Here is an 18,610-nt window from a genome sequence, read left to right as displayed (position 1 = left end):
ATTCTAAATATTCTACTAAAATATGTAAAAAATGTATTTTTTTTTTTGTATTTTGTATTTTTATTTTTTTTGGTATTTTTTTGGAAAATATATATTCCGAAAATAATATTGGAAATATTTTTTTTTTCCGAAAATTTTCAATTCTTTTGCATTTTAAAAATGTTTTTGTTTTATATAATAAATGAGTGACTAGGATTGTGTCTCACGGTCTCACCAAATTAGGCCGTCTCACTTGAACCTAACACTATATATATATATATATATATATATATATATATATATATATATATATATATATATATATATATATTACCTTATAAAGAATCTTTGGTCAAACGCTTAAAATTAAGTCGTACAAATTTTAATGCAATATTTACAATGACTTTATGCATTGCATATAAGATAGATCATATCCGGTCAAAAAGTCAAGAAAGCTCCGTTTAATACCCAACCGTGTGCACTTTTTCTGGAAAATATATCGGCTTTTTGACCTGGCTTTCTCATTTGAATTCATCAGTCGCCGCTACAAAAACCCTACACTATCACAATATTCGCATGTCTCCCACCCAAATTTGTTTCCTGGAAACCCCAACTTCCAAATTCGACAGCCATCACCAACCACCACTCTTGCGTTGTTTCTAAACCGACCTCCTTCTTCTACCGATCGTCTGGTAAACCCAGTACCACCGGCATGGTGTCATACCAATCACCACCGCCGGAGCACCGTTGCACCAACGCTTCTTCTCTATTTGAAACCCTTCGACCCCTCACCACTTTCTGTATAGAACCGTCATACGCACACAATTTCTTGGTAACAGATCGAGGGAGATGAAGCCATCTAAAAATGTCGATGTTTTGTTCCTTCAACCCAGTGATGAGCGTTGATTTAGGGCTTATTTGAGAAAGGTAATGATGTTTCAGTTCTGGGACTTTTATTGCTTATAATCAGACCTAATTTACCATGCTCATAGTGTTTCTCCTCTTGCTTCCTATCGCATATATGTTATCTATAGGCCATGTAGCGTTCTTGGGATGTTGGTAAAAATCATCTTCATGAAACTCATTCTCTTTTTTTTCTTTATCTCTATCATGATTATGTGGAGATTTATGCTTCCTTTTATTTTGTTTAAACTGAAAGATCGAAAATTTTAAGATGTCTTTTAATGTATTTTATCTTAGTAACCAGTCCTAGGGTTTCTACCATCCCAGGGCAATGACGAGCTCAGATCTTATATGTGATTCACGGGAGTGAATCTAACTATAGGAATCTCATCTCCTTCTTTTATATCTATACTATATTATACAAATCTTTGGGTTTTTACTCATTTTAGTTGTTTTTCCCCATATTTTGGCTTCTATCCCACATCCCCAAATAAGAAGAGTTTTTAACACCATCCCATTTTGGGTTATTTTCTTTTGGTTTTTAAGTTTTCAAATACAGGTCCATAAGGAGGTAAGACTCTCCTATTTTTTTTATTACGAGTTTTAAGCTATATGATTTTGTTTAACAAATTCATGTATATTTGTGTGTATGTGTTTATTGAAAGTGTAGGTGTGTTTGTGTGAGCTCTCATATTTTTTCTCTAATTATCATTTTCAGGTGAGATATCAGTCTTTTCTCTTTATCATCTCAAATATGCGTAAGAATCAACAAATTCTAGCCCGTTCATCCTCTATATTTTGTTCTTATGTTGCAATGTTCCATGGTTGCTACTGTTGGGGTGTCCAAGATAAGCATTTTTTAATATATGCCCGATTGGAAGCAAGCCCGGTTGTTTTCTTGAAATTTTTAGGTGGTTTTTGAGGCTTTTTAATTGGTTTTTTTCTTGAAACATGGGAAGAATGAGCTAATGGTTTTTATGATCTGTAAGTCTAATGATCTGAAATCATATTTTTCTTTATATGTATGTGTTTATCTATTTGGATTTGTGTGTATGTGCTTATTTGAATTTATGTGTGTGTAATTGTGTCTATGTGGCTGAATGGGTGTGTGTGCGAATGGTTATTTATGTGTGTGTGAATGGATGTGGATGTTTGTTGCTCTTCGTGGAGGCTGCTGAACTTCAAGTGAAAGAGAGGTTTAACGTGCATGATTTTAGATATGGTACTAATTAAAATTTCTTGCTTTAATTAATAGCTTTACTAGCTTTGACCTTGTCATTTGAAACTTAAATATAGCTATAAGGGGAAAGAGAACTAATGATGGGTATTCTTGTAGGGATATCTCAGGAAGGCGACAATTGTGGAGTTTTGCAAGAAAGAAGGATTGGTTCTTCTACCAGATGAGTTAAACCATTCTCTTTAATATTAGTTATAAGTTCAAATGGGTCTTTTTGTTAATATCTTATTTTTAGACCTGGTATTTTTGGATCTTTTGGTTAGACGTCTCTATTTTTATAAAAATACTTCATTTACAATTTTCATAAATTATGTCTCTTTATTGATATACATATACCCCACTTCATTTATCTTAATTTTAGCAGGTTACGCATACTGATGTCAATGTCAATTGTCCGTTTTTGTTGAAATCTGTATCATGTATATTACTCTTATAACTTTAGTGATTGAATTTGAATCTATACATTTAGCTGTTTTTTAAACTGTTGTATTCACAAATAACCCAAATATATATTTGTGTCTCTATACTTATTCATTTGAGTGGTTTTTATATTGTTGATGCAGTTGGCAATTGTTAATGCTCAAAGTAAAGGAAGGCGATATATGGTCTAACAAGTGATGCATAGTTGGCCCTCATAATAGATCACCTGTGTATATATTTGACAGAGGAGACATAAACTGAAGAATTTAACATCTCAATTAACACTTGTATATAAACAAAAATGAGAAGATTAGAGTTGTGGCTTTTGTTTTCTCCTTTGGGGTACATTAGAATGCAATGTTTTGGTTTATAAGCCACTTTGGTTACTTTTTATTAGTTTAAATGCTATGTATATATCATTGTGTGGCTTGCACATTTGGAAATGTAAAGTAGAAGGCTTATCTTGATTTTAAGTTTATTTCAGATATATAAATATGGTATCATTTAATTTTTGATTTTCGTATTTCAGATATGGTAATATACATCACAGAGGTGGTTAGAATATTTTAAACATAGCAATACATAATATTTGTTATTTGGTTTAATTTTTGTTTGTTAGCTTTAAGATCGAAAATATTTAGTCTCTGATGTATTTATTGTACTTTTGGTTTATAAAATTCCAGATATCCAAATGTGAATTTAATAATTACTATATTTTTTGTTTGTTAGGATTTTATTAAATAGTACAGTATAAATATATTTGACTTGTAATTTAAAATTTTAAAATGTTGAATTACAAGAGTTTTTAATAGATAATTGAACTAATATTATCATATTAAAAAAATAAAGGTCATAAAAAAACTATTGTTGAATTAAATTTAAACGTTTAAATACTACTAAAATGTGTTAATATATAAGAAAGTTAGACCACGACATTTAAACCGTTAAATACTACAAGATTTATTAAATATAATAAATAAATTATAATAATATAAAAGATGTAAATATTTTAATAGGTAGTAAAATCATATTTTATATGAAAATTTAAATGTTTTTATACATAAATAAATATTTATGTATATTAACCCTAATAATTTATTATTTCCTTTCCACATCAAAACAATGAGTAATGGGTTCAATAAAAGATAATTGCTCGTGTATATTATAATGTTTAACATTTGATGTAAAAATACTTGGCACCGTTAAAAAAATACATGACTCGAAACAATATTCCTGAAAAGAAATCCATCATTGTTCGTTTTCCAAAACATATCTATTTTCGAATTTTTTTTCCTTTTCACTTTATGCACAACCTTAACAAATAATCATAAAATAAAAACCAGACCAATAAATGGTAATAGATAAGAAACTATTTTGCCTCCACATCCATGTACCTAGGTACAAGTCATTTGTCGAATGAAACTATCTGACACAAAACAATCTGCTACAAGACTGAAAGCGAACTATCTGACACGAAAATGAAACTTATTATTACATAGAAACAATCTGTCGAAAGGAATTATCTGGCGCCTCCGCATCGCGCGGGTAATCTACTAGAGAGAGAGAGAGAGAGAGAGAGAGAGAGGTGGGTTCAATTGAGAAAATAAAAAGGTTGAGAATGGGGGAATCATTCTCAGCCACTCATTTAATTAGCCTCTAAACATAAAGAACACGATGACAAACTTGTAAATATGATATAATAGCATTCAATCACAAATACGAACAGTTGAAATTCATTCGTTTTTTGTTCTTTCAATCAAACCTTCAATTCTGTTTGAATACAAACATATCTTCAACATCTACGATTAATTATACTCCCACCATTATTAGAACAACATCATCGATAATCAACAAAAAATTCAATTTGTATTATTCATTCAACATCGTTCATCAAATAAAACATCGAAATTAAGGTTAGAAAAAGATCAAATCATTTTTTGTTTGAAATTTTCATATATTTCTCTACCAATCTAATATTTTGTAAGATTTAAGTAGTCAAAGTATCATATTTATCACATTTTTAAAAAAGTTAACTTGTATGCACTCCAACTGTTTGATGAAATGCATAAACTAAATTACCACGTTATATTCACATATGAATATGTTTTCTCACCTAAATCAATATGTGATTATTAAAACACAAAACAAATATGTAAGTCTGTATGTTATTCATATGTGAATAACATATAAAAATTATATATATTTCTGAAAACACATTGTAATATTCATATATGAATATACCAACTATTATTTATAAGTGAATATACGATCTAATATTCACAAGTGAATATACTATGTATTATTCTCATGTGATTTACCATGTAATACTATATAATATTCACATATGAAAATATCATATAATATTTATAAGTAAATATATCATCTAACATTCACAAGTGAATATACTATGTAATATTCACAATTGAATGCATCGTCTAATATTTAAATATAAATATAATATTTTTAGTATATGCTATATTCATATATGAATGATATTTAAATTGTAAAAAAAATTAATCATAGTTTTTATTCATAAATGAATAACGAATGTACTGTATTAAAAAATCAGATTCATTTTTATTCACTTATGAATAACGATAGCTGAAAATATAAAAAAAATAATTTTTTTATTTTATCTTAAAACTATATCAATATGGATGTCTATTTATAGAGAATAAAAAATCATGAATTTCGGTATATTTAAAATCATTTTTCGATAAAAATAGTTTCTTAAAAAAAACTATGTTTTTGTATATATTAAGGTAATGTTTAGCATAGTTTAAGGAAACATGTTTTGTTGGAAAACACATGTGCATTCCTTTCCCATTTCCGCCGGTACGTTGGAACTTTTTGCGGCAAAAATAAATGATTGACTGAGAATGATTTCCCAATTCTCAACATTTTTTTTCTCAATTGAACCCTCGTGTCTCTCTCTCTCTCTCTCTCTCTCTATATATATATATATATATATATATATATATAGGGAAAAGTGAATATGTGGCTGTTATGTACCTAAACTTAGGTATAGAACCTTTTAAATGATGTAGTTTTAAACAAAATAAATCCAATTTTATTTTCTCCTAGCTTTGTTTTAATAAAATATCATTGAATTAAGTTCAATTATGGAATGAAAAAGATCAATTATATATATATTTTTACTGCAAATAATTATTGAAGTTTATAGAGAAAATAAAAAATCAATATTTTTTAACGAATATAACTCAAGCGTTTTGTCTTTCAATTGAAAAATTATATCCAATGATTTTGTAAAAAGCTTGATTGAGTTATGACATGTTCTTTTATCTTTTATTCTATTAGTTTTCATTTAGAATTTAGTAGGGTTGATTAAATGGTCACAAATTTTAATGTTTTAAGTTCTTAGACACAATGAAGAAAAATAACATAAATTTGATCGATTTAGTAAGTCACATGATTAAAGAAGAATAGTAAAAGAGATATCATAATTTGTTTGGATATAAATTGATCAAAACTATATTATTTAGAGGGTTCTATATATAAGCTTAGGTACATGACAGCCACATATTCCCTAAGTCCATATATATATATATATATATATATATATATATATATATATATATATATATATATATATATATAACTTGAAAATGATAAAAAGAAATATATATTGGGATCATTTCAACAATCATATTGATTATTGAACGGAATATTGTCCAACCAACATCCTAAAGTACATGCCTCCAACTACCCTCATACTATCCAAATCTCCACTAAACAAATTGACTAAGATTTTTATTTTATAAATTATTCCAATTCCAAATTGTAGGTGTTTTTTAATAAAGATATAAGTTTTTGAATTAAGGATAAATTAATATTTAGTGAAAGTTAATGTGTTATAATACCTTTTTACTACCATTTCCCAATGAAACTATTGCCTTATTTATTAGTTTGTCATTAATTTTGTTTTCCCCAATCCCCTTCGAACTAATGTTTCTTTATTATTGTTTTTTTTTCTGTAATGTTAATTTGGTTTTATGAATCACACGTTTTATTTTTATTATCTTTATATTTTAAAAACCGGATATAGAAGAAAATGGTTAATTGTTATTTATGGCCATAATATATCACATACAAATTTCGAAATATTTTCCCAACAATGCAAACTATTTTTATAGCTATAATAAATGATTGACTTTTGTGAAGCCACGTATCATATATTAACTAAGGGCTTTGAGATGAAAAAACTTTCTAAGATGGTGACTACTTTTTTGAGAATAAATATAAAATATGAATAAGTTTTATGTTATGAAACTCGTGTTTAAAAAGTTATTACCATAAAAACGACATACGTTTCTAAAATATGCTGTTAAACAAAAGTAGTCATAGCTTAAAAACTTTGTAACATCAAAAATCAATAACGTCTTTGAAATTGTTTTGAACATTGTGAAATTTATATAATAATAAAAATAACGATTTTAAAGAGAAGAAAAACTTAATGGAAAAGAAAACAATTAATAGTTCAATCAATAGAATTATGAATAAGTACTTTGTTTTACTTTTACCATTTAATTTCGACGTCAATAGACGTGGATTGAAATCGCACATATAGTTAAAGATATCATTAATTCAAAGATGGAGACTCTAAACCAAATTAAGTTATATGTTATGGCTTTTGGATAACTTGAAACTTGAAACTGAATCCGATTCCTTAACCTTATTCTCAAACTAGACATTCCAATCTCCTTCTTTAGTCAAGAATCCCTCCTCTTGTCTCTTTCCTCTTTCTTCAGAAAACTCTTTTCTGAAAGTCCATCTTCCAAACAGAATTATTAGCACTTTCTATTTCTGTCATGACACCAAAAAATCCACATTTCTTATCTGTTCAAATCAGCCAAAGTGGGTGAGAATACTTAAACCCGTGAACGAATTTCACCTTCTTCCAACGACACCTAAACAAGTTCCAACTTTTCTTGAATATTTTCGAGCTTTTGATCATATAACCACATAGAGAATATCCATAAACTGACACTCAATCCTTGTTTCTTGTTTGAATAACCTAAATGTCTCTTGTTCATTGCACCTGCATTTCTCACCTTCATCAAGAATCCTAAAAAGATAATATTTTTCTTGAAAAGTTTCGATCTTTCTGAACATGGGTATATGATTGTTTTTTATTCTTTGAGCTTTTGATTATATATCCATGTCGAACTAGCATCTTAGACACCATACCGCTTGCCATTTTACCCTTTTTTATGGGTTTGAATGTTCTTGATTCTTTGAGCTTTTGATCGTATACCCACATGGAGAAGGGCCACAAGCTTATTCTTATTGCGACTTCATCAATTTCGTTGGTTGTATTCATTTTCCTGGGTTTGATTTGTGTCTGTAGAAGAAAAGGGTCCAGAAATGATGAATCTCGGGACACAGAATCAAGCTTTGAAAGTAGTAAAGAAATGGAAATAAATGGGAATTTAATAAGGTTTAATGGTGGTGAAGATCTGACTTGTGCTGATATACTCGATGCCCCTGGTGAAGTTATTGGGAAATCAAAATACGGGACTTTGTACAAAGCTAATTTGGCAACGAATAATTCAATCGTATGTTTGAGGTTCCTGAGACCAACTTGTACAGAAAAGGTACAAGATTTGATGCCTATGGTACAACTTATTGGCTCAATTCAGCATCCTAATTTAGTTCCTCTTTGTGGGTTCTATTATGGGCGTAGAGGTGAAAAGCTTCTTGTTCATCCCTTTTATGAGATGGGAAATTTGGCTCAATTCATCAAAGGTAATCTTTTTTATTTTCTACCCTTCTGTTTTTTCTTTTTTGAGATGCTAATTTTTTTCAAAATTTTTGGCAGATGAAGAAGACGAATGTCATAAATGGACAGTCATTTGTAGGATATCGATGGGGATTGCTAGAGGATTAGATTATCTACATACGGGATTTCAAAAACCGATAATCCATGGAAATCTCAAGTCAAAGAACATACTCTTGGGTCAAAATCACCAACCATTTGTGTCGGATTTTGGTCTACACACTTTCTTTAAACCAGATGCAGCTCAAGAAATGCTCGAAGAAGCTGATATTGAAGGGTATAAAGCACCTGAATTGATGCAAATGGAAGAAACGAATGAGGCGACTGATATTTACAATTTTGGAGTGATTTTACTAGAATTACTTACGGGAAAGGAAGCAGTAAACAAGAAAGGAAACCCTAATCAAGATTCTTATTTGGCAACCTCGTTGAGGATTGCAATCTTGGATAACCGGATATCAGATTTGTATCATCCTGATATTCTGGTTGATGAAGATAATGGTGATGGAAGTTTGATGAATGAAGAACGTGTTCTTGGATTGTTCAGGATGGCAATGGATTGTTGTTTTCCATCGCCTTCTCTCAGGCCTGATATAAAGCAAATCTGTAAGAAACTTGAAGAAATTTGACAGCAATTGGGACTATCATGATCATGTTTGAAATATCCTAGGATCCTGACAATTTGAATATTCAACATATTGGTGTTCCATGATACATAAGAGGATTGGTTTCTTGAAATAGTTGGGATTTGATAGAGATGATTTATATGGTCATATCTCAGAAGAATCTTGTGAGAGCATCAATGGAACACGATGCCTACATCCATGGAGTAGATGCAAATATAAGGGAAAACACAACCATTTAACAAAAACTTACATTTTTGTAATCTTTGGTATGGATAAAAAGAAGACTTGTGTTATTTGGAGGATTTGTTGTAAATTGAATTGAGCTAACAAAGCTTAAAATCAGCTAACTGTAACTAGAAATACGATTAAATTTATATAAGTTAGGTATTGAAGTAATGATGTTTTGAATGTTGAAAGAATAGTTGTTAGCATTGGCACATTTGAAGATTAAAAAAGTTGGATGCTTTGCTTTGATCTCATTGTTAGAGAAGCAGGGGAAGAAATATCAATAAGTAACTTGGATAATTTCAAGAATTGTTTGTAAAAATTTTAAAATCTGTATTTTGACCGTATTGCATCGGGTATCATGAAATCAAATTTAGGATAATCTTGGAAAACTATATCCTAATTCCAAACAACTTCATCACTTAGATATACAAACACAAAAAATACATTGTTTTATGGCGAGACAAACAAGTTGCAACAAAAAAAATGTAATGTATATGTAAAAGTTCTTTGCAAACCGAACCCCGCACATATATATACACTTTTCAGTTATTTGGCGGGAAAAATTGTATATCTTAAAAACAAATACAACCATTCGAATTTTAGTCTGACTGCTACTAGGGTTTAATTATTTATCAATACTTGATGGTTTAATTAGAAACCAATAGAGATGAACTTATTTTGTAATAAGCCAAAAGCTTTAAATTCCGAAGATAATTATATGAAGACAATTATCTTAATTAGATAATTACTTAGTTTAATGATGTTTGGATATCAACCAAATCTCTAAGAGTTGTACAAGTATAAAAAGCATTCACATTTTTACGAATAAAGAGAATTTCAAACCCTAATACATGTGTGAATTTTATGAACTTAAATCCAGAGAGTAGATATTTGCTTAATTGCTTTAGTTGATACTATTGATTTGTAAATTTTGATTAAATTATGGTGGTATCATTATGAGTAGGAAAGCCCTTTCGAAACATTTTCTTTTATGATACCAAGTTTCAAAACAAAAACTAAACAAGAAATTAAAAATTATTTAATAATTTCTCTACCGTTAATCTGTTGGAAAAATCCAGAAATAGAGCTACGTTACCATATTCTCTAGTCCACCAAAAACTCCTACACCAGCAGCCTTATTGGCGTTGGTTCTGCTGACTCGTCATCCTACTTTAGTCAATGGTCTATTTTCTTGCCTACTGTCACTTTCCCCCACAAAAGAACTCGAATGATCACGTCTTTCTCTCTTTCTCTCTCGAACGCCTTGTTCCCGAGTTTTTTTGTAAATTCATCAAGGGAAAGTGAAGGAAAATTTTGACGGAAAGAAAGGGAGGTGAAGGAAAATATTCATTATTCCGTGTTCCCGAGTTCGAAGGAAATGAAAGGAAAATTTTAAGTTTTTGTGTTCCGAGTTAGGAGGAAAAAGAAAATAAAACTAAATTTTCCTTCCCCCTACTTTCTTCCCAAATCCGTCCCAAATAAATTTGGAAGGAAAATATGACTCCAAAATCCTTCCCCTCCCCTCACTTTCCTTCCATTAATGAAACTCGGGAACATGATTTTTCACTTTCTCTCCGTGTCCTCCCATTTCTCTCCTTTAAGTGAAACTCGGGAACAAGGCGTAAAAGCTTTTGATTTTAGCTGTTCCTCAAGATTCGCTGCGAGAAATCTTAGTATCGATTAACCGCAAATCGGAAGGTAAACCCTCAATTCATTTATTCTGTTTTCGCAACTCTCTAGGGTTTCGTTCTTCGTAAGTTTTTGATCCTTACTGTTTAATGATATCTGTTGTTATACATATATATGCGTTTCTATATATACGTTTGAAGATTGATCGCTTGCTTTCAGTTTGTTTACAAACACATATTTCATCATTGAATAAGAATACAAGTGGTGTGACTAATCGGTTCTTCAGTTTCTTGACTCTTTTTTTTCCCTGTGGAATTCGAAGTTTTCCGGCGATCATTGATGTGATTATTTCCGTTTGATATTGAAAAATTGAAATTGATTTAGTTAGTTTGTTCCAAGAGTACTTACGTACGCTGTGTGGATATTCTGAAAGCAATCATAACAACCCAATGATCATGTTACTTTCTTTTTCAAGTTAGAGAGCCTCAAATTGTAAAAAAACTGCTCTTCTTTCTAGATTGTTTGTCTAGTGATCAAGAAATTACATGGCTTTGCCTGAAACATATGAAAGTTAATAAATATACATCGTCTGGAACTTTGATCCTATCCTTAGTGATAAAAACTCTTGTCGACATATAGTCACAAAAGATTAACCTTTCTAATTACTTATTCTATTCACTGATTGATTATCTTTCTTTTACATTGGTGTAAAAGAAATCAGCTTAATGCCTTCAGTCGTTTCGCCTCAATGGCAAGAGAAGGCCAGTGGTTTCTTCTCATCTTCAGGTAACTTAACCTAACTTAACTAATGTCCTCTTTCACTTGACAATTCTGAGTTTTTCTTTATAAAATAAACAAATGATGCAGGGTCAAAACTGAAAGAAGCTGGACAGTCTGCAGGAACATTTGTTGGTGAAGTTGCTAAAGATGCAAAAGGCAATGTTTCAGAAGCTGCAGGAAAATTTGGCTCTGTGGTGAAAAACAGATGGTCTCTCTTTCAACAGCCATCAACAAGGCAAGCAATGCAGGAAAAACTTGTCAATGCTGCTGCCACTACAAGCTTCTTTCTAAGAAAAGGTGTTTCAGAGACAAAAGAGAAAGTTGTTGTAGGGAAAACTAAAGTAGAAGAGGTAACTACTAACTACTAAATACTAATCCACCTTTTAATTATTTATGGTTTAATTTTATCATTGACTTTTCTCCAGGTGGCAAAGAAGACTGCCCAAAAGAGCAAAACTCTGTTGACTGATATTGAAAGATGGCAAAAGGGTGTTGCAAGCACTGATGGTTAGCTTTTATTATTATTATTATTATTATTTTTTTTACATAAATAGTCAAAGAAAAGTCTTTTAAATTGACATGAAATTGTTTTGTTCAGTGTTTGGTGTTCCAATAGAGGTTACAGTACAGAGGCAAGAATCCAGCAAGCCTGTTCCTTTTCTGTTAATAAAATCTGCAGATTATCTTGTATTATCAGGATTAAACTCACCTGATTTATTCAAGTCTGAAGGAAACAAGAAAGCCATTCAGCAGTTGGTTTCATTATACAACCAGGGTAAGGGTACCAGCTCTAGTCCAAATTTCATCTATCTTTTTGTAATAATTCGTTGTGATTTGTGATTTGTGAAATGTAAATGTAATTAACTAATTACAACAGACTTGAATGCACCACTACCTGAAAATGTGAACCCAATTGACGTTGCTGCCCTTGTGAAGTGCTACCTTGCAAGCCTTCCTCAGCCATTAATCACTCCAGACCTCCACAATGAAGTGCGTGGGGCCCGTTCCAGCATCCCACTAATGAGAAGCATATTGAAAAAGCTTCCCACAGTCAATTACATGACACTTGAACTCATTACTGCTTTATTGCTACGTGTTAGCAAGAAGTCGCTTCTCAACAAGGTCCTCTCTCTCTATCTTTTTTTCTTTTACAAATAAATAAATGATTAGGCGTTGTAGTAATCATAAATTTTTTTTAGATGGATGCTGGAAGCCTTGCTATGGAGATGGCTCCTATCATTATGTGGCAGAAGGGACAACCACCAGAAACTTATAAACAGTTCTGGAATCAGCCCTCAAAGACTCAATCCAATGCAAATCTTGATTCTGTGCAAAACTATAACGAATGGGATATGCTTGCAGGTTTGTGTTCTCTATTGCCCTTAATAACAATATGCTTTTCTTCATTTGTTTATTAAACCATATTCGACTTTTAAGCTGTAAACTGTACATCTTACTTGTAATGATGCTATAACATATAGTATTATGTCTTGCATTTAGCCTAGAATCTGGGAATTAATTTTAACTTTTTTTTTTATTGGTGTAAAAAATTCCATCCAGATGAGAGTGAAGATTCAGATGTTTCCTCAGCAATTCCATTGGATGATGGGGTGCGAATCGACTTCAGTGGCATAGAGGTTTTACAGTGTCTGATAGAACATCACAATGCCATTTTCACTGATGCAAATGAGACTGTTTGGAGGTGACTCGTATCTTCTTCATCATTTTAAAATTTGATTCAATTTTCTCATCAATAAAATTCATTCTCTCATATCATCAAACTTACCATAAACTGGAGCTTTTCTTTTTGGATTGATGGTGATTTGTATATTCTATTCTGTGAGGTTCATTACATAATGTTTTTAGGTTAGGAATGTATGCAAAGCAAAAGGTTTCTTTTACAAGTTTGTATATTATAAAGGTTATGATGTTTGGTTTTCCTTTTTGTGCGGTTTATGTGGTTTGGTTTGAGCCTAATATATTTAGAAATCAAATTACAGATATACTAGGAATTTGTGCATAACAAGTGTAACATTTTATTAAACTTGGGATTTATAATTACAAAATAAACTTTTCTTATTTTCTTGGATTGAATATTAAGTTGGCATCATGCATGCAGTATTTTTGTATATTGTTTGTCTCTGATGATTACTAGTTAGATGACGCAATATCCTTTTGTAGAACTTATAAGTCTGATTAATAATGTAACTTTTAGTAAGATGTTTAATTATAGGCAATGTTTTAATACAGTATCATGGATAATTGTTATGATGATCACAATAATCAAAATATATTAGATAGTTTTAAGTTGTGACACTAATTTTTTTCGGTACAAAATCATCAATATTTATATTCAAGGGTTACACGTGCAATCTCTGAAGGTTAAAGATATACCATAAAAGATAGATATAACAAAAGTAAAGAAGTCTACATGGATAGTATAGTGATTGGTTTAGAAAGTTGAATTACAAGATGCAAAATGCAATTTTCTCTAGTCCCATGTAGTTGGGGGAAAAACCTACGATAGGTTTATCTTAGGTTTATCTTGTTTTAGTGGAGGATAAGGTATGGGTCAAGCCCACAAATGTGAATGGACGAGAGGTTCTTGGAATGATGTGATTTACTTTGCATTTTTGGGCGCTGAGAGTTGAGGAACTTTTAATTTTAGCAAAGTTTTGGTTTTGGTTGGATCGGGTTGGACCAATCCAATTAACGTGTGACTTCATACTGTGACGAGCGTACTCTGGCTCTTGCGGTTATTTTGGGTGTCTTCTAGGGTTTTTGCGGCTAAGATTATGGTTTCTTGGAGCTGTATTCCACACACCAGAGGCTGAGAATTCTCTCTACTCTCTTCTCTCCCTCTGTATTCTTCCGGTTTCCAAGTATTCATTTTGAATTTATCAGTTCTTCCATAGTTGGTGGAACGAACGATAATCTGCATTAGATAATGGGGTTTTATGTTTTTGAAGCTTACAACAATCGATCAACGTAAAAACCTTTAAGGACATGTGCTTTTTTTTTTTTGCCGTTTTAAAAGTCAAGAATTTATGATCTTTGGTTTTACTTTTTTCTGTCTCCTTTTAAAACTCGTCATATAATGGAACAACCTTTTTCTACTTAATCCTATTAGTTATTCAACTACTTCAACATAACTAAATCAACCTCCTACTTTTGACGTTGAATTATTTAGTGTGTATGTCTGTGTGCGTTACCCATATGTACCCCCTTATAACGGGAGGGATATAAAAATATGTTGGAGAAAGTTTATATCTTGTAAATATGGATGCCAATATACATACACATATCCCACTTGACTACGTTGTTTGTGAACATACAACGGCGTGTACATATAGTGTCAACGTGGTCACTTGACCAACATAATTCTTTTACAAGCAATATATAAAATTTATTTGTGACCTATCTTAATTTGTTTGACAAAAAAGTTAAATACAAGAGTTTTAAAGCCCACCTTTTATATCTCTATAGCCGAAATACCTAATTACGGATTAAGAAATAATCTTATATAATTTTTAAGTGATATATTTGTGTCATATATAAAAAAAAATGAGTGATTAATTTTTAAGTGATAGTTTAATGTTATATCTTGAAGAAAAATGTTTTAGATAGTATTAGTAATAATACAATAGTAAAAATATTTCATGATATTAGTATTCGGTCGGATATAACCGTAAGAACTTTAAATCTTTTTGGTTTACTTATACAATCCGACCCCCTATTACTATTTTTTGACTATTTGGTTTCTATATATAAGTTTCATTTAAATAGCGAATCACATAGGTTTTTATTCTAGACTTTCCATATGAAAATATGTATGCAGTTCATTGTTAAGTGTTCCACTACTTGTTGCCGTCAAACCATATGTTGCTACTAGTCAACTTGCTGTGAAAGAGTCAGCTATGTACTTTGGTACTCCCTCTAATGACGAAACCAAGGTTGTGAAGATCATGATCATACGTAGGATCTTTTTCGGTTTTACAAAATCAGGATCGTAAGATCGATATCGAGATCCTAAAACCCACCGAAAATGACATAATTATAAGTTTAAATCACGCAAAATTCACATTCATCAACCAATTTACAGTATACCGCTCTTGATAAGAAGCATAATCAATAAGGGTAAGAAGCAATATCAATCGGTTTACGGTTCAGAAAATAGGTATTGAATAAGGTTATTATTGATTGACATGTGGGTAAGGTGATTGGATTAATTAGTAAATGGGTAAAGAAATGAGAATTCAGATTAAAATTTGTCAATTTTCATAGAGTGATAGGATTGGATCGGATCCCGTTCCTACGATCCATATGCGATCTTACATATAAAGTGATCGTATTATGATCCCACGTGAATTTTATAGGTAGGATCTTAAAATCTTATAATCCTATAATCAGAATCGGGATCTTGACAACCTTGGATAAAATATAATCTTGAACTTCTTGTTAGACTTTAAGTTATGTTTTATGAAATATTGCCGGTGTCTACTTTTTAAAATTAAAAAATAGGATCGCTAAGTTCTTGTGTAGTATACGAAGGTGCTTATAATGCAATTTTAGCTCGCGAACTATTGTTGTTTGTTATTAGTTTTGGGACACGTGTTGTTTTTATTATCGATATACTTTTGTTACGATTGATATCATTTTCTTTCAAGAGCTCTTTTAATGAATTCATATTCATAAAACTAGGTTAAAACTCGTGTGCTACACAGGTGATAAATTAACATAACCTAGATTTTAGAAATAAAAATTAAAGAAATAGCAACATAATTTCATTTGTCTAATTTTGAATGCATGATTTAATGAAAACTAAAAAATCAAATAGAAATGTAGTGCGTTGTTATTTCTTGTTATTTCTGACTATATAAGAAACCTCATCATACCTATCTATTACCCATGTTTTACTAAAAGTAGTAACACATATCAATATAACTACAAAGAGCTCTTTATTAATAAAAAAGACAAAGAAACTCCTATAAAAACCTAGGCAAAAAAAAACATGGTAAATCAGCGTCAAAACAACCTCTCATGTACAAAATAACAATTATGACATCCATTTCCATCTTAGGGCAAGAACCTATAAAATTAAATTCTAAATTTAATTGATAGAATCGTATGCTAGGCCTTGAATGTGGAGAAAAAGAGAACCAGGAATCTATTACTTTGAAAAATCTACCCAACTTTAGCATTGAACTTCTATTTTTTTTTTTTTAAATATGCATCACACTTTATCTCTCCAATTAATATTTAACTGTTTATGCATACATTTAACTTGTTTATCAATTACATTTCATCATACACACACTCAAAGGGTGATACAGTCACACATTTATAACTGCGAATAAAAAAATAAAATGACAGTTGGACGTTATAGAAAACAAACCAAGTAAAGTAAATTGTTAATCCTTGCATTAAACCATTTTCATCTAAATAAAAAAATATAAAAACAATGAATCTATGTGGTATAGAATATTGATGCCATTGATTTATCCAAAAATTAGTTTATCTTAGTTATTTTACAAATAATCAAACTATATGTTAAAACGAAGTAACCAATAAAATATTCCACTTTATGGTACATAACGATATTTATTATTATACTTTTTAATATTGATGTAAATTTTATGAGGTTGAAAATTGGTGCCATTGATATTTGAGAAAAATAATATAGAAAGATTAATGTATCTGAAAGAAAATGTTACAGATCTGTTATATAACCTGAGATTTTAAGGAAGCTTTTTGGGCCTTGGATCCCTATGCATTGCATTGCCTTGCTAGCTTTCAAATTCAGAAAAAAAATATTGTCTAAGGACCATAAGACAAAAAAACCAAGCGTTTTCAAAGATCGGTTATTAATCTAGTCAACTGATGTGTTTTAAACAGCTTTAGACATAGGCATATGTTTGACACATGTTGAATTCTTTTACATTGTTCAATACCAACATTCTTCTCATTGTCAACTGTGAAAAAAGAGATCTCACCTGTAACCAATATGTGGTTAAACTTTGTTTAATGTGCATTGTAGATAGGAAAAAGGCTGCAATCTTTTGTCAGTTACCACATTATCATATTTTTTGTAAAATGCTAATGAAAATGCCCATATAAGTAAGAAAAATAAGGACGAACTAACCTCAGAGGAATTATCATGAGAACCTGCATACTTCATTGAAAATGTCCATATTAGATGACGCAATATCCTTTTGTAGAACTTATAAGTCTGATTAATAATGTAACTTTTAGTAAGATGTTTAATTATAGGCAATGTTTTAATATAGTATCATGGATAATTGTTATGATGATCACAATAATCAAAATATATTAGATAGTTTTAAGTTGTGACACTAATTTTTTTCGGTACAAAATCATCAATATTTATATTCAATGGTTACACGTGCAATCTCTGAAGGTTAAAGATATACCATAAAAGATAGATATAACAAAAGTAAAGAAGTCTACATGGATAGTATAGTGATTGGTTTAGAAAGTTGAATTACAAGATGCAAAATGCAATTTTCTCTAGTCCCATGTAGTTGGGGGAAAAACCTACAATAGGTTTATCTTGTTTTAGTGGAGGATAAGGTATGGGTCAAGCCCACAAATGTGAATGGACGAGAGGTTCTTGGAATGATGTGATTTACTTTGCATTTTTGGGCGCCGAGAGTTGAGGAACTTTTAATTTTAGCAAAGTTTTGGTTTTGGTTGGATCGGGTTGGACCAATCCAATTAACGTGTGACTTCATACCGTGACGAGTGTACTCTGGCTCTTGCGGTTATTTTGGGTGTCTTCTAGGGTTTTTGCGGCTAAGATTATGGTTTCTTGGAGCTGTATTCCACACACCAGAGGCTGAGAATTCTCTCTACTCTCTTCTCTCCCTCTGTATTCTTCCGGTTTCCAAGTATTCATTTTGAATTTATCAGTTCTTCCATAGTTGGTGGAACGAAAGATAATCTGCATTAGATAATGGGGTTTTATGTTTTTGAAGCTTACAACAATCGATC

At 30.8% G+C, this 18,610-nt stretch overlaps 2 protein-coding genes and 1 long non-coding RNA gene across 6 annotated transcripts; all 3 read left to right on the top strand.

Moving 5' to 3' along the window:
* The first annotated feature begins 496 nt into the window (after positions 1-496).
* On the top strand, positions 497-3,049 carry LOC145128528 (uncharacterized). Of its 2 annotated transcripts, none has more exons than XR_013716969.1 (5): positions 497-906; positions 1,601-1,866; positions 2,053-2,104; positions 2,219-2,286; positions 2,683-3,049. It is a non-coding gene; the product is annotated as an uncharacterized LOC145128528 (long non-coding RNA). The 2 variants fall into 2 exon arrangements; XR_013716968.1 differs by having other exon boundaries at positions 2,219-2,538.
* Positions 3,050-7,293: 4,244 nt separating this feature from the next.
* Positions 7,294-9,320, top strand: LOC145133863 (putative kinase-like protein TMKL1). The gene is made up of 2 exons (XM_079068821.1): positions 7,294-8,305; positions 8,379-9,320. The coding sequence occupies exons 1-2, from the start codon at positions 7,819-7,821 to the stop codon at positions 8,963-8,965; spliced, it is 1,074 nt and encodes a 357-aa protein (XP_078924947.1). The 5' UTR covers positions 7,294-7,818; the 3' UTR covers positions 8,966-9,320.
* Positions 9,321-10,748: 1,428 nt separating this feature from the next.
* Positions 10,749-13,539, top strand: LOC145134364 (putative Rho GTPase-activating protein At5g61530). 3 transcript variants are annotated; one of them, XM_079069219.1, is made up of 8 exons: positions 10,749-10,888; positions 11,534-11,605; positions 11,687-11,949; positions 12,025-12,106; positions 12,198-12,374; positions 12,477-12,721; positions 12,799-12,961; positions 13,160-13,539. In XM_079069219.1, the coding sequence occupies exons 2-8, from the start codon at positions 11,545-11,547 to the stop codon at positions 13,303-13,305; spliced, it is 1,137 nt and encodes a 378-aa protein (XP_078925345.1). In that variant the 5' UTR covers positions 10,749-10,888; positions 11,534-11,544; the 3' UTR covers positions 13,306-13,539. The 3 variants fall into 3 exon arrangements, with proteins under 3 accessions (XP_078925345.1, XP_078925347.1, XP_078925346.1); XM_079069221.1 differs by having other exon boundaries at positions 10,755-10,888; positions 11,541-11,605; XM_079069220.1 differs by lacking the exon at positions 10,749-10,888 and adding an exon at positions 10,916-10,943.
* Positions 13,540-18,610: the final 5,071 nt, after the last annotated feature.

This window comes from Lactuca virosa, chromosome 8, assembly GCF_052849685.1.
Source record: "Lactuca virosa cultivar CGN04683 chromosome 8, Lactuca_virosa_CGN04683_v6, whole genome shotgun sequence".
In the NCBI taxonomy this organism is placed as follows: Eukaryota; Viridiplantae; Streptophyta; class Magnoliopsida; order Asterales; family Asteraceae; genus Lactuca; species Lactuca virosa.
This window is presented reverse-complemented; position numbering and strand designations above follow the sequence as displayed.

What these genes read in the sequence shown, in the direction of transcription:
- LOC145134364 (XM_079069219.1), top strand. Translation starts at nt 11,545, where the DNA reads ATGCCTTCAGTCGTTTCGCCTCAATGGCAAGAGAAGGCCAGTGGTTTC. An exon ending in GGAAAACTAAAGTAGAAGAG is followed by an intron (nt 11,950 to 12,024) that starts GTAACTACTAAC and finishes ACTTTTCTCCAG; the next exon opens with GTGGCAAAGAAGACTGCCCA. An exon ending in CGAATGGGATATGCTTGCAG is followed by an intron (nt 12,962 to 13,159) that starts GTTTGTGTTCTC and finishes AATTCCATCCAG; the next exon opens with ATGAGAGTGAAGATTCAGAT.
- LOC145133863 (XM_079068821.1), top strand. Translation starts at nt 7,819, where the DNA reads ATGGAGAAGGGCCACAAGCTTATTCTTATTGCGACTTCATCAATTTCG. An exon ending in TTTGGCTCAATTCATCAAAG is followed by an intron (nt 8,306 to 8,378) that starts GTAATCTTTTTT and finishes AATTTTTGGCAG; the next exon opens with ATGAAGAAGACGAATGTCAT.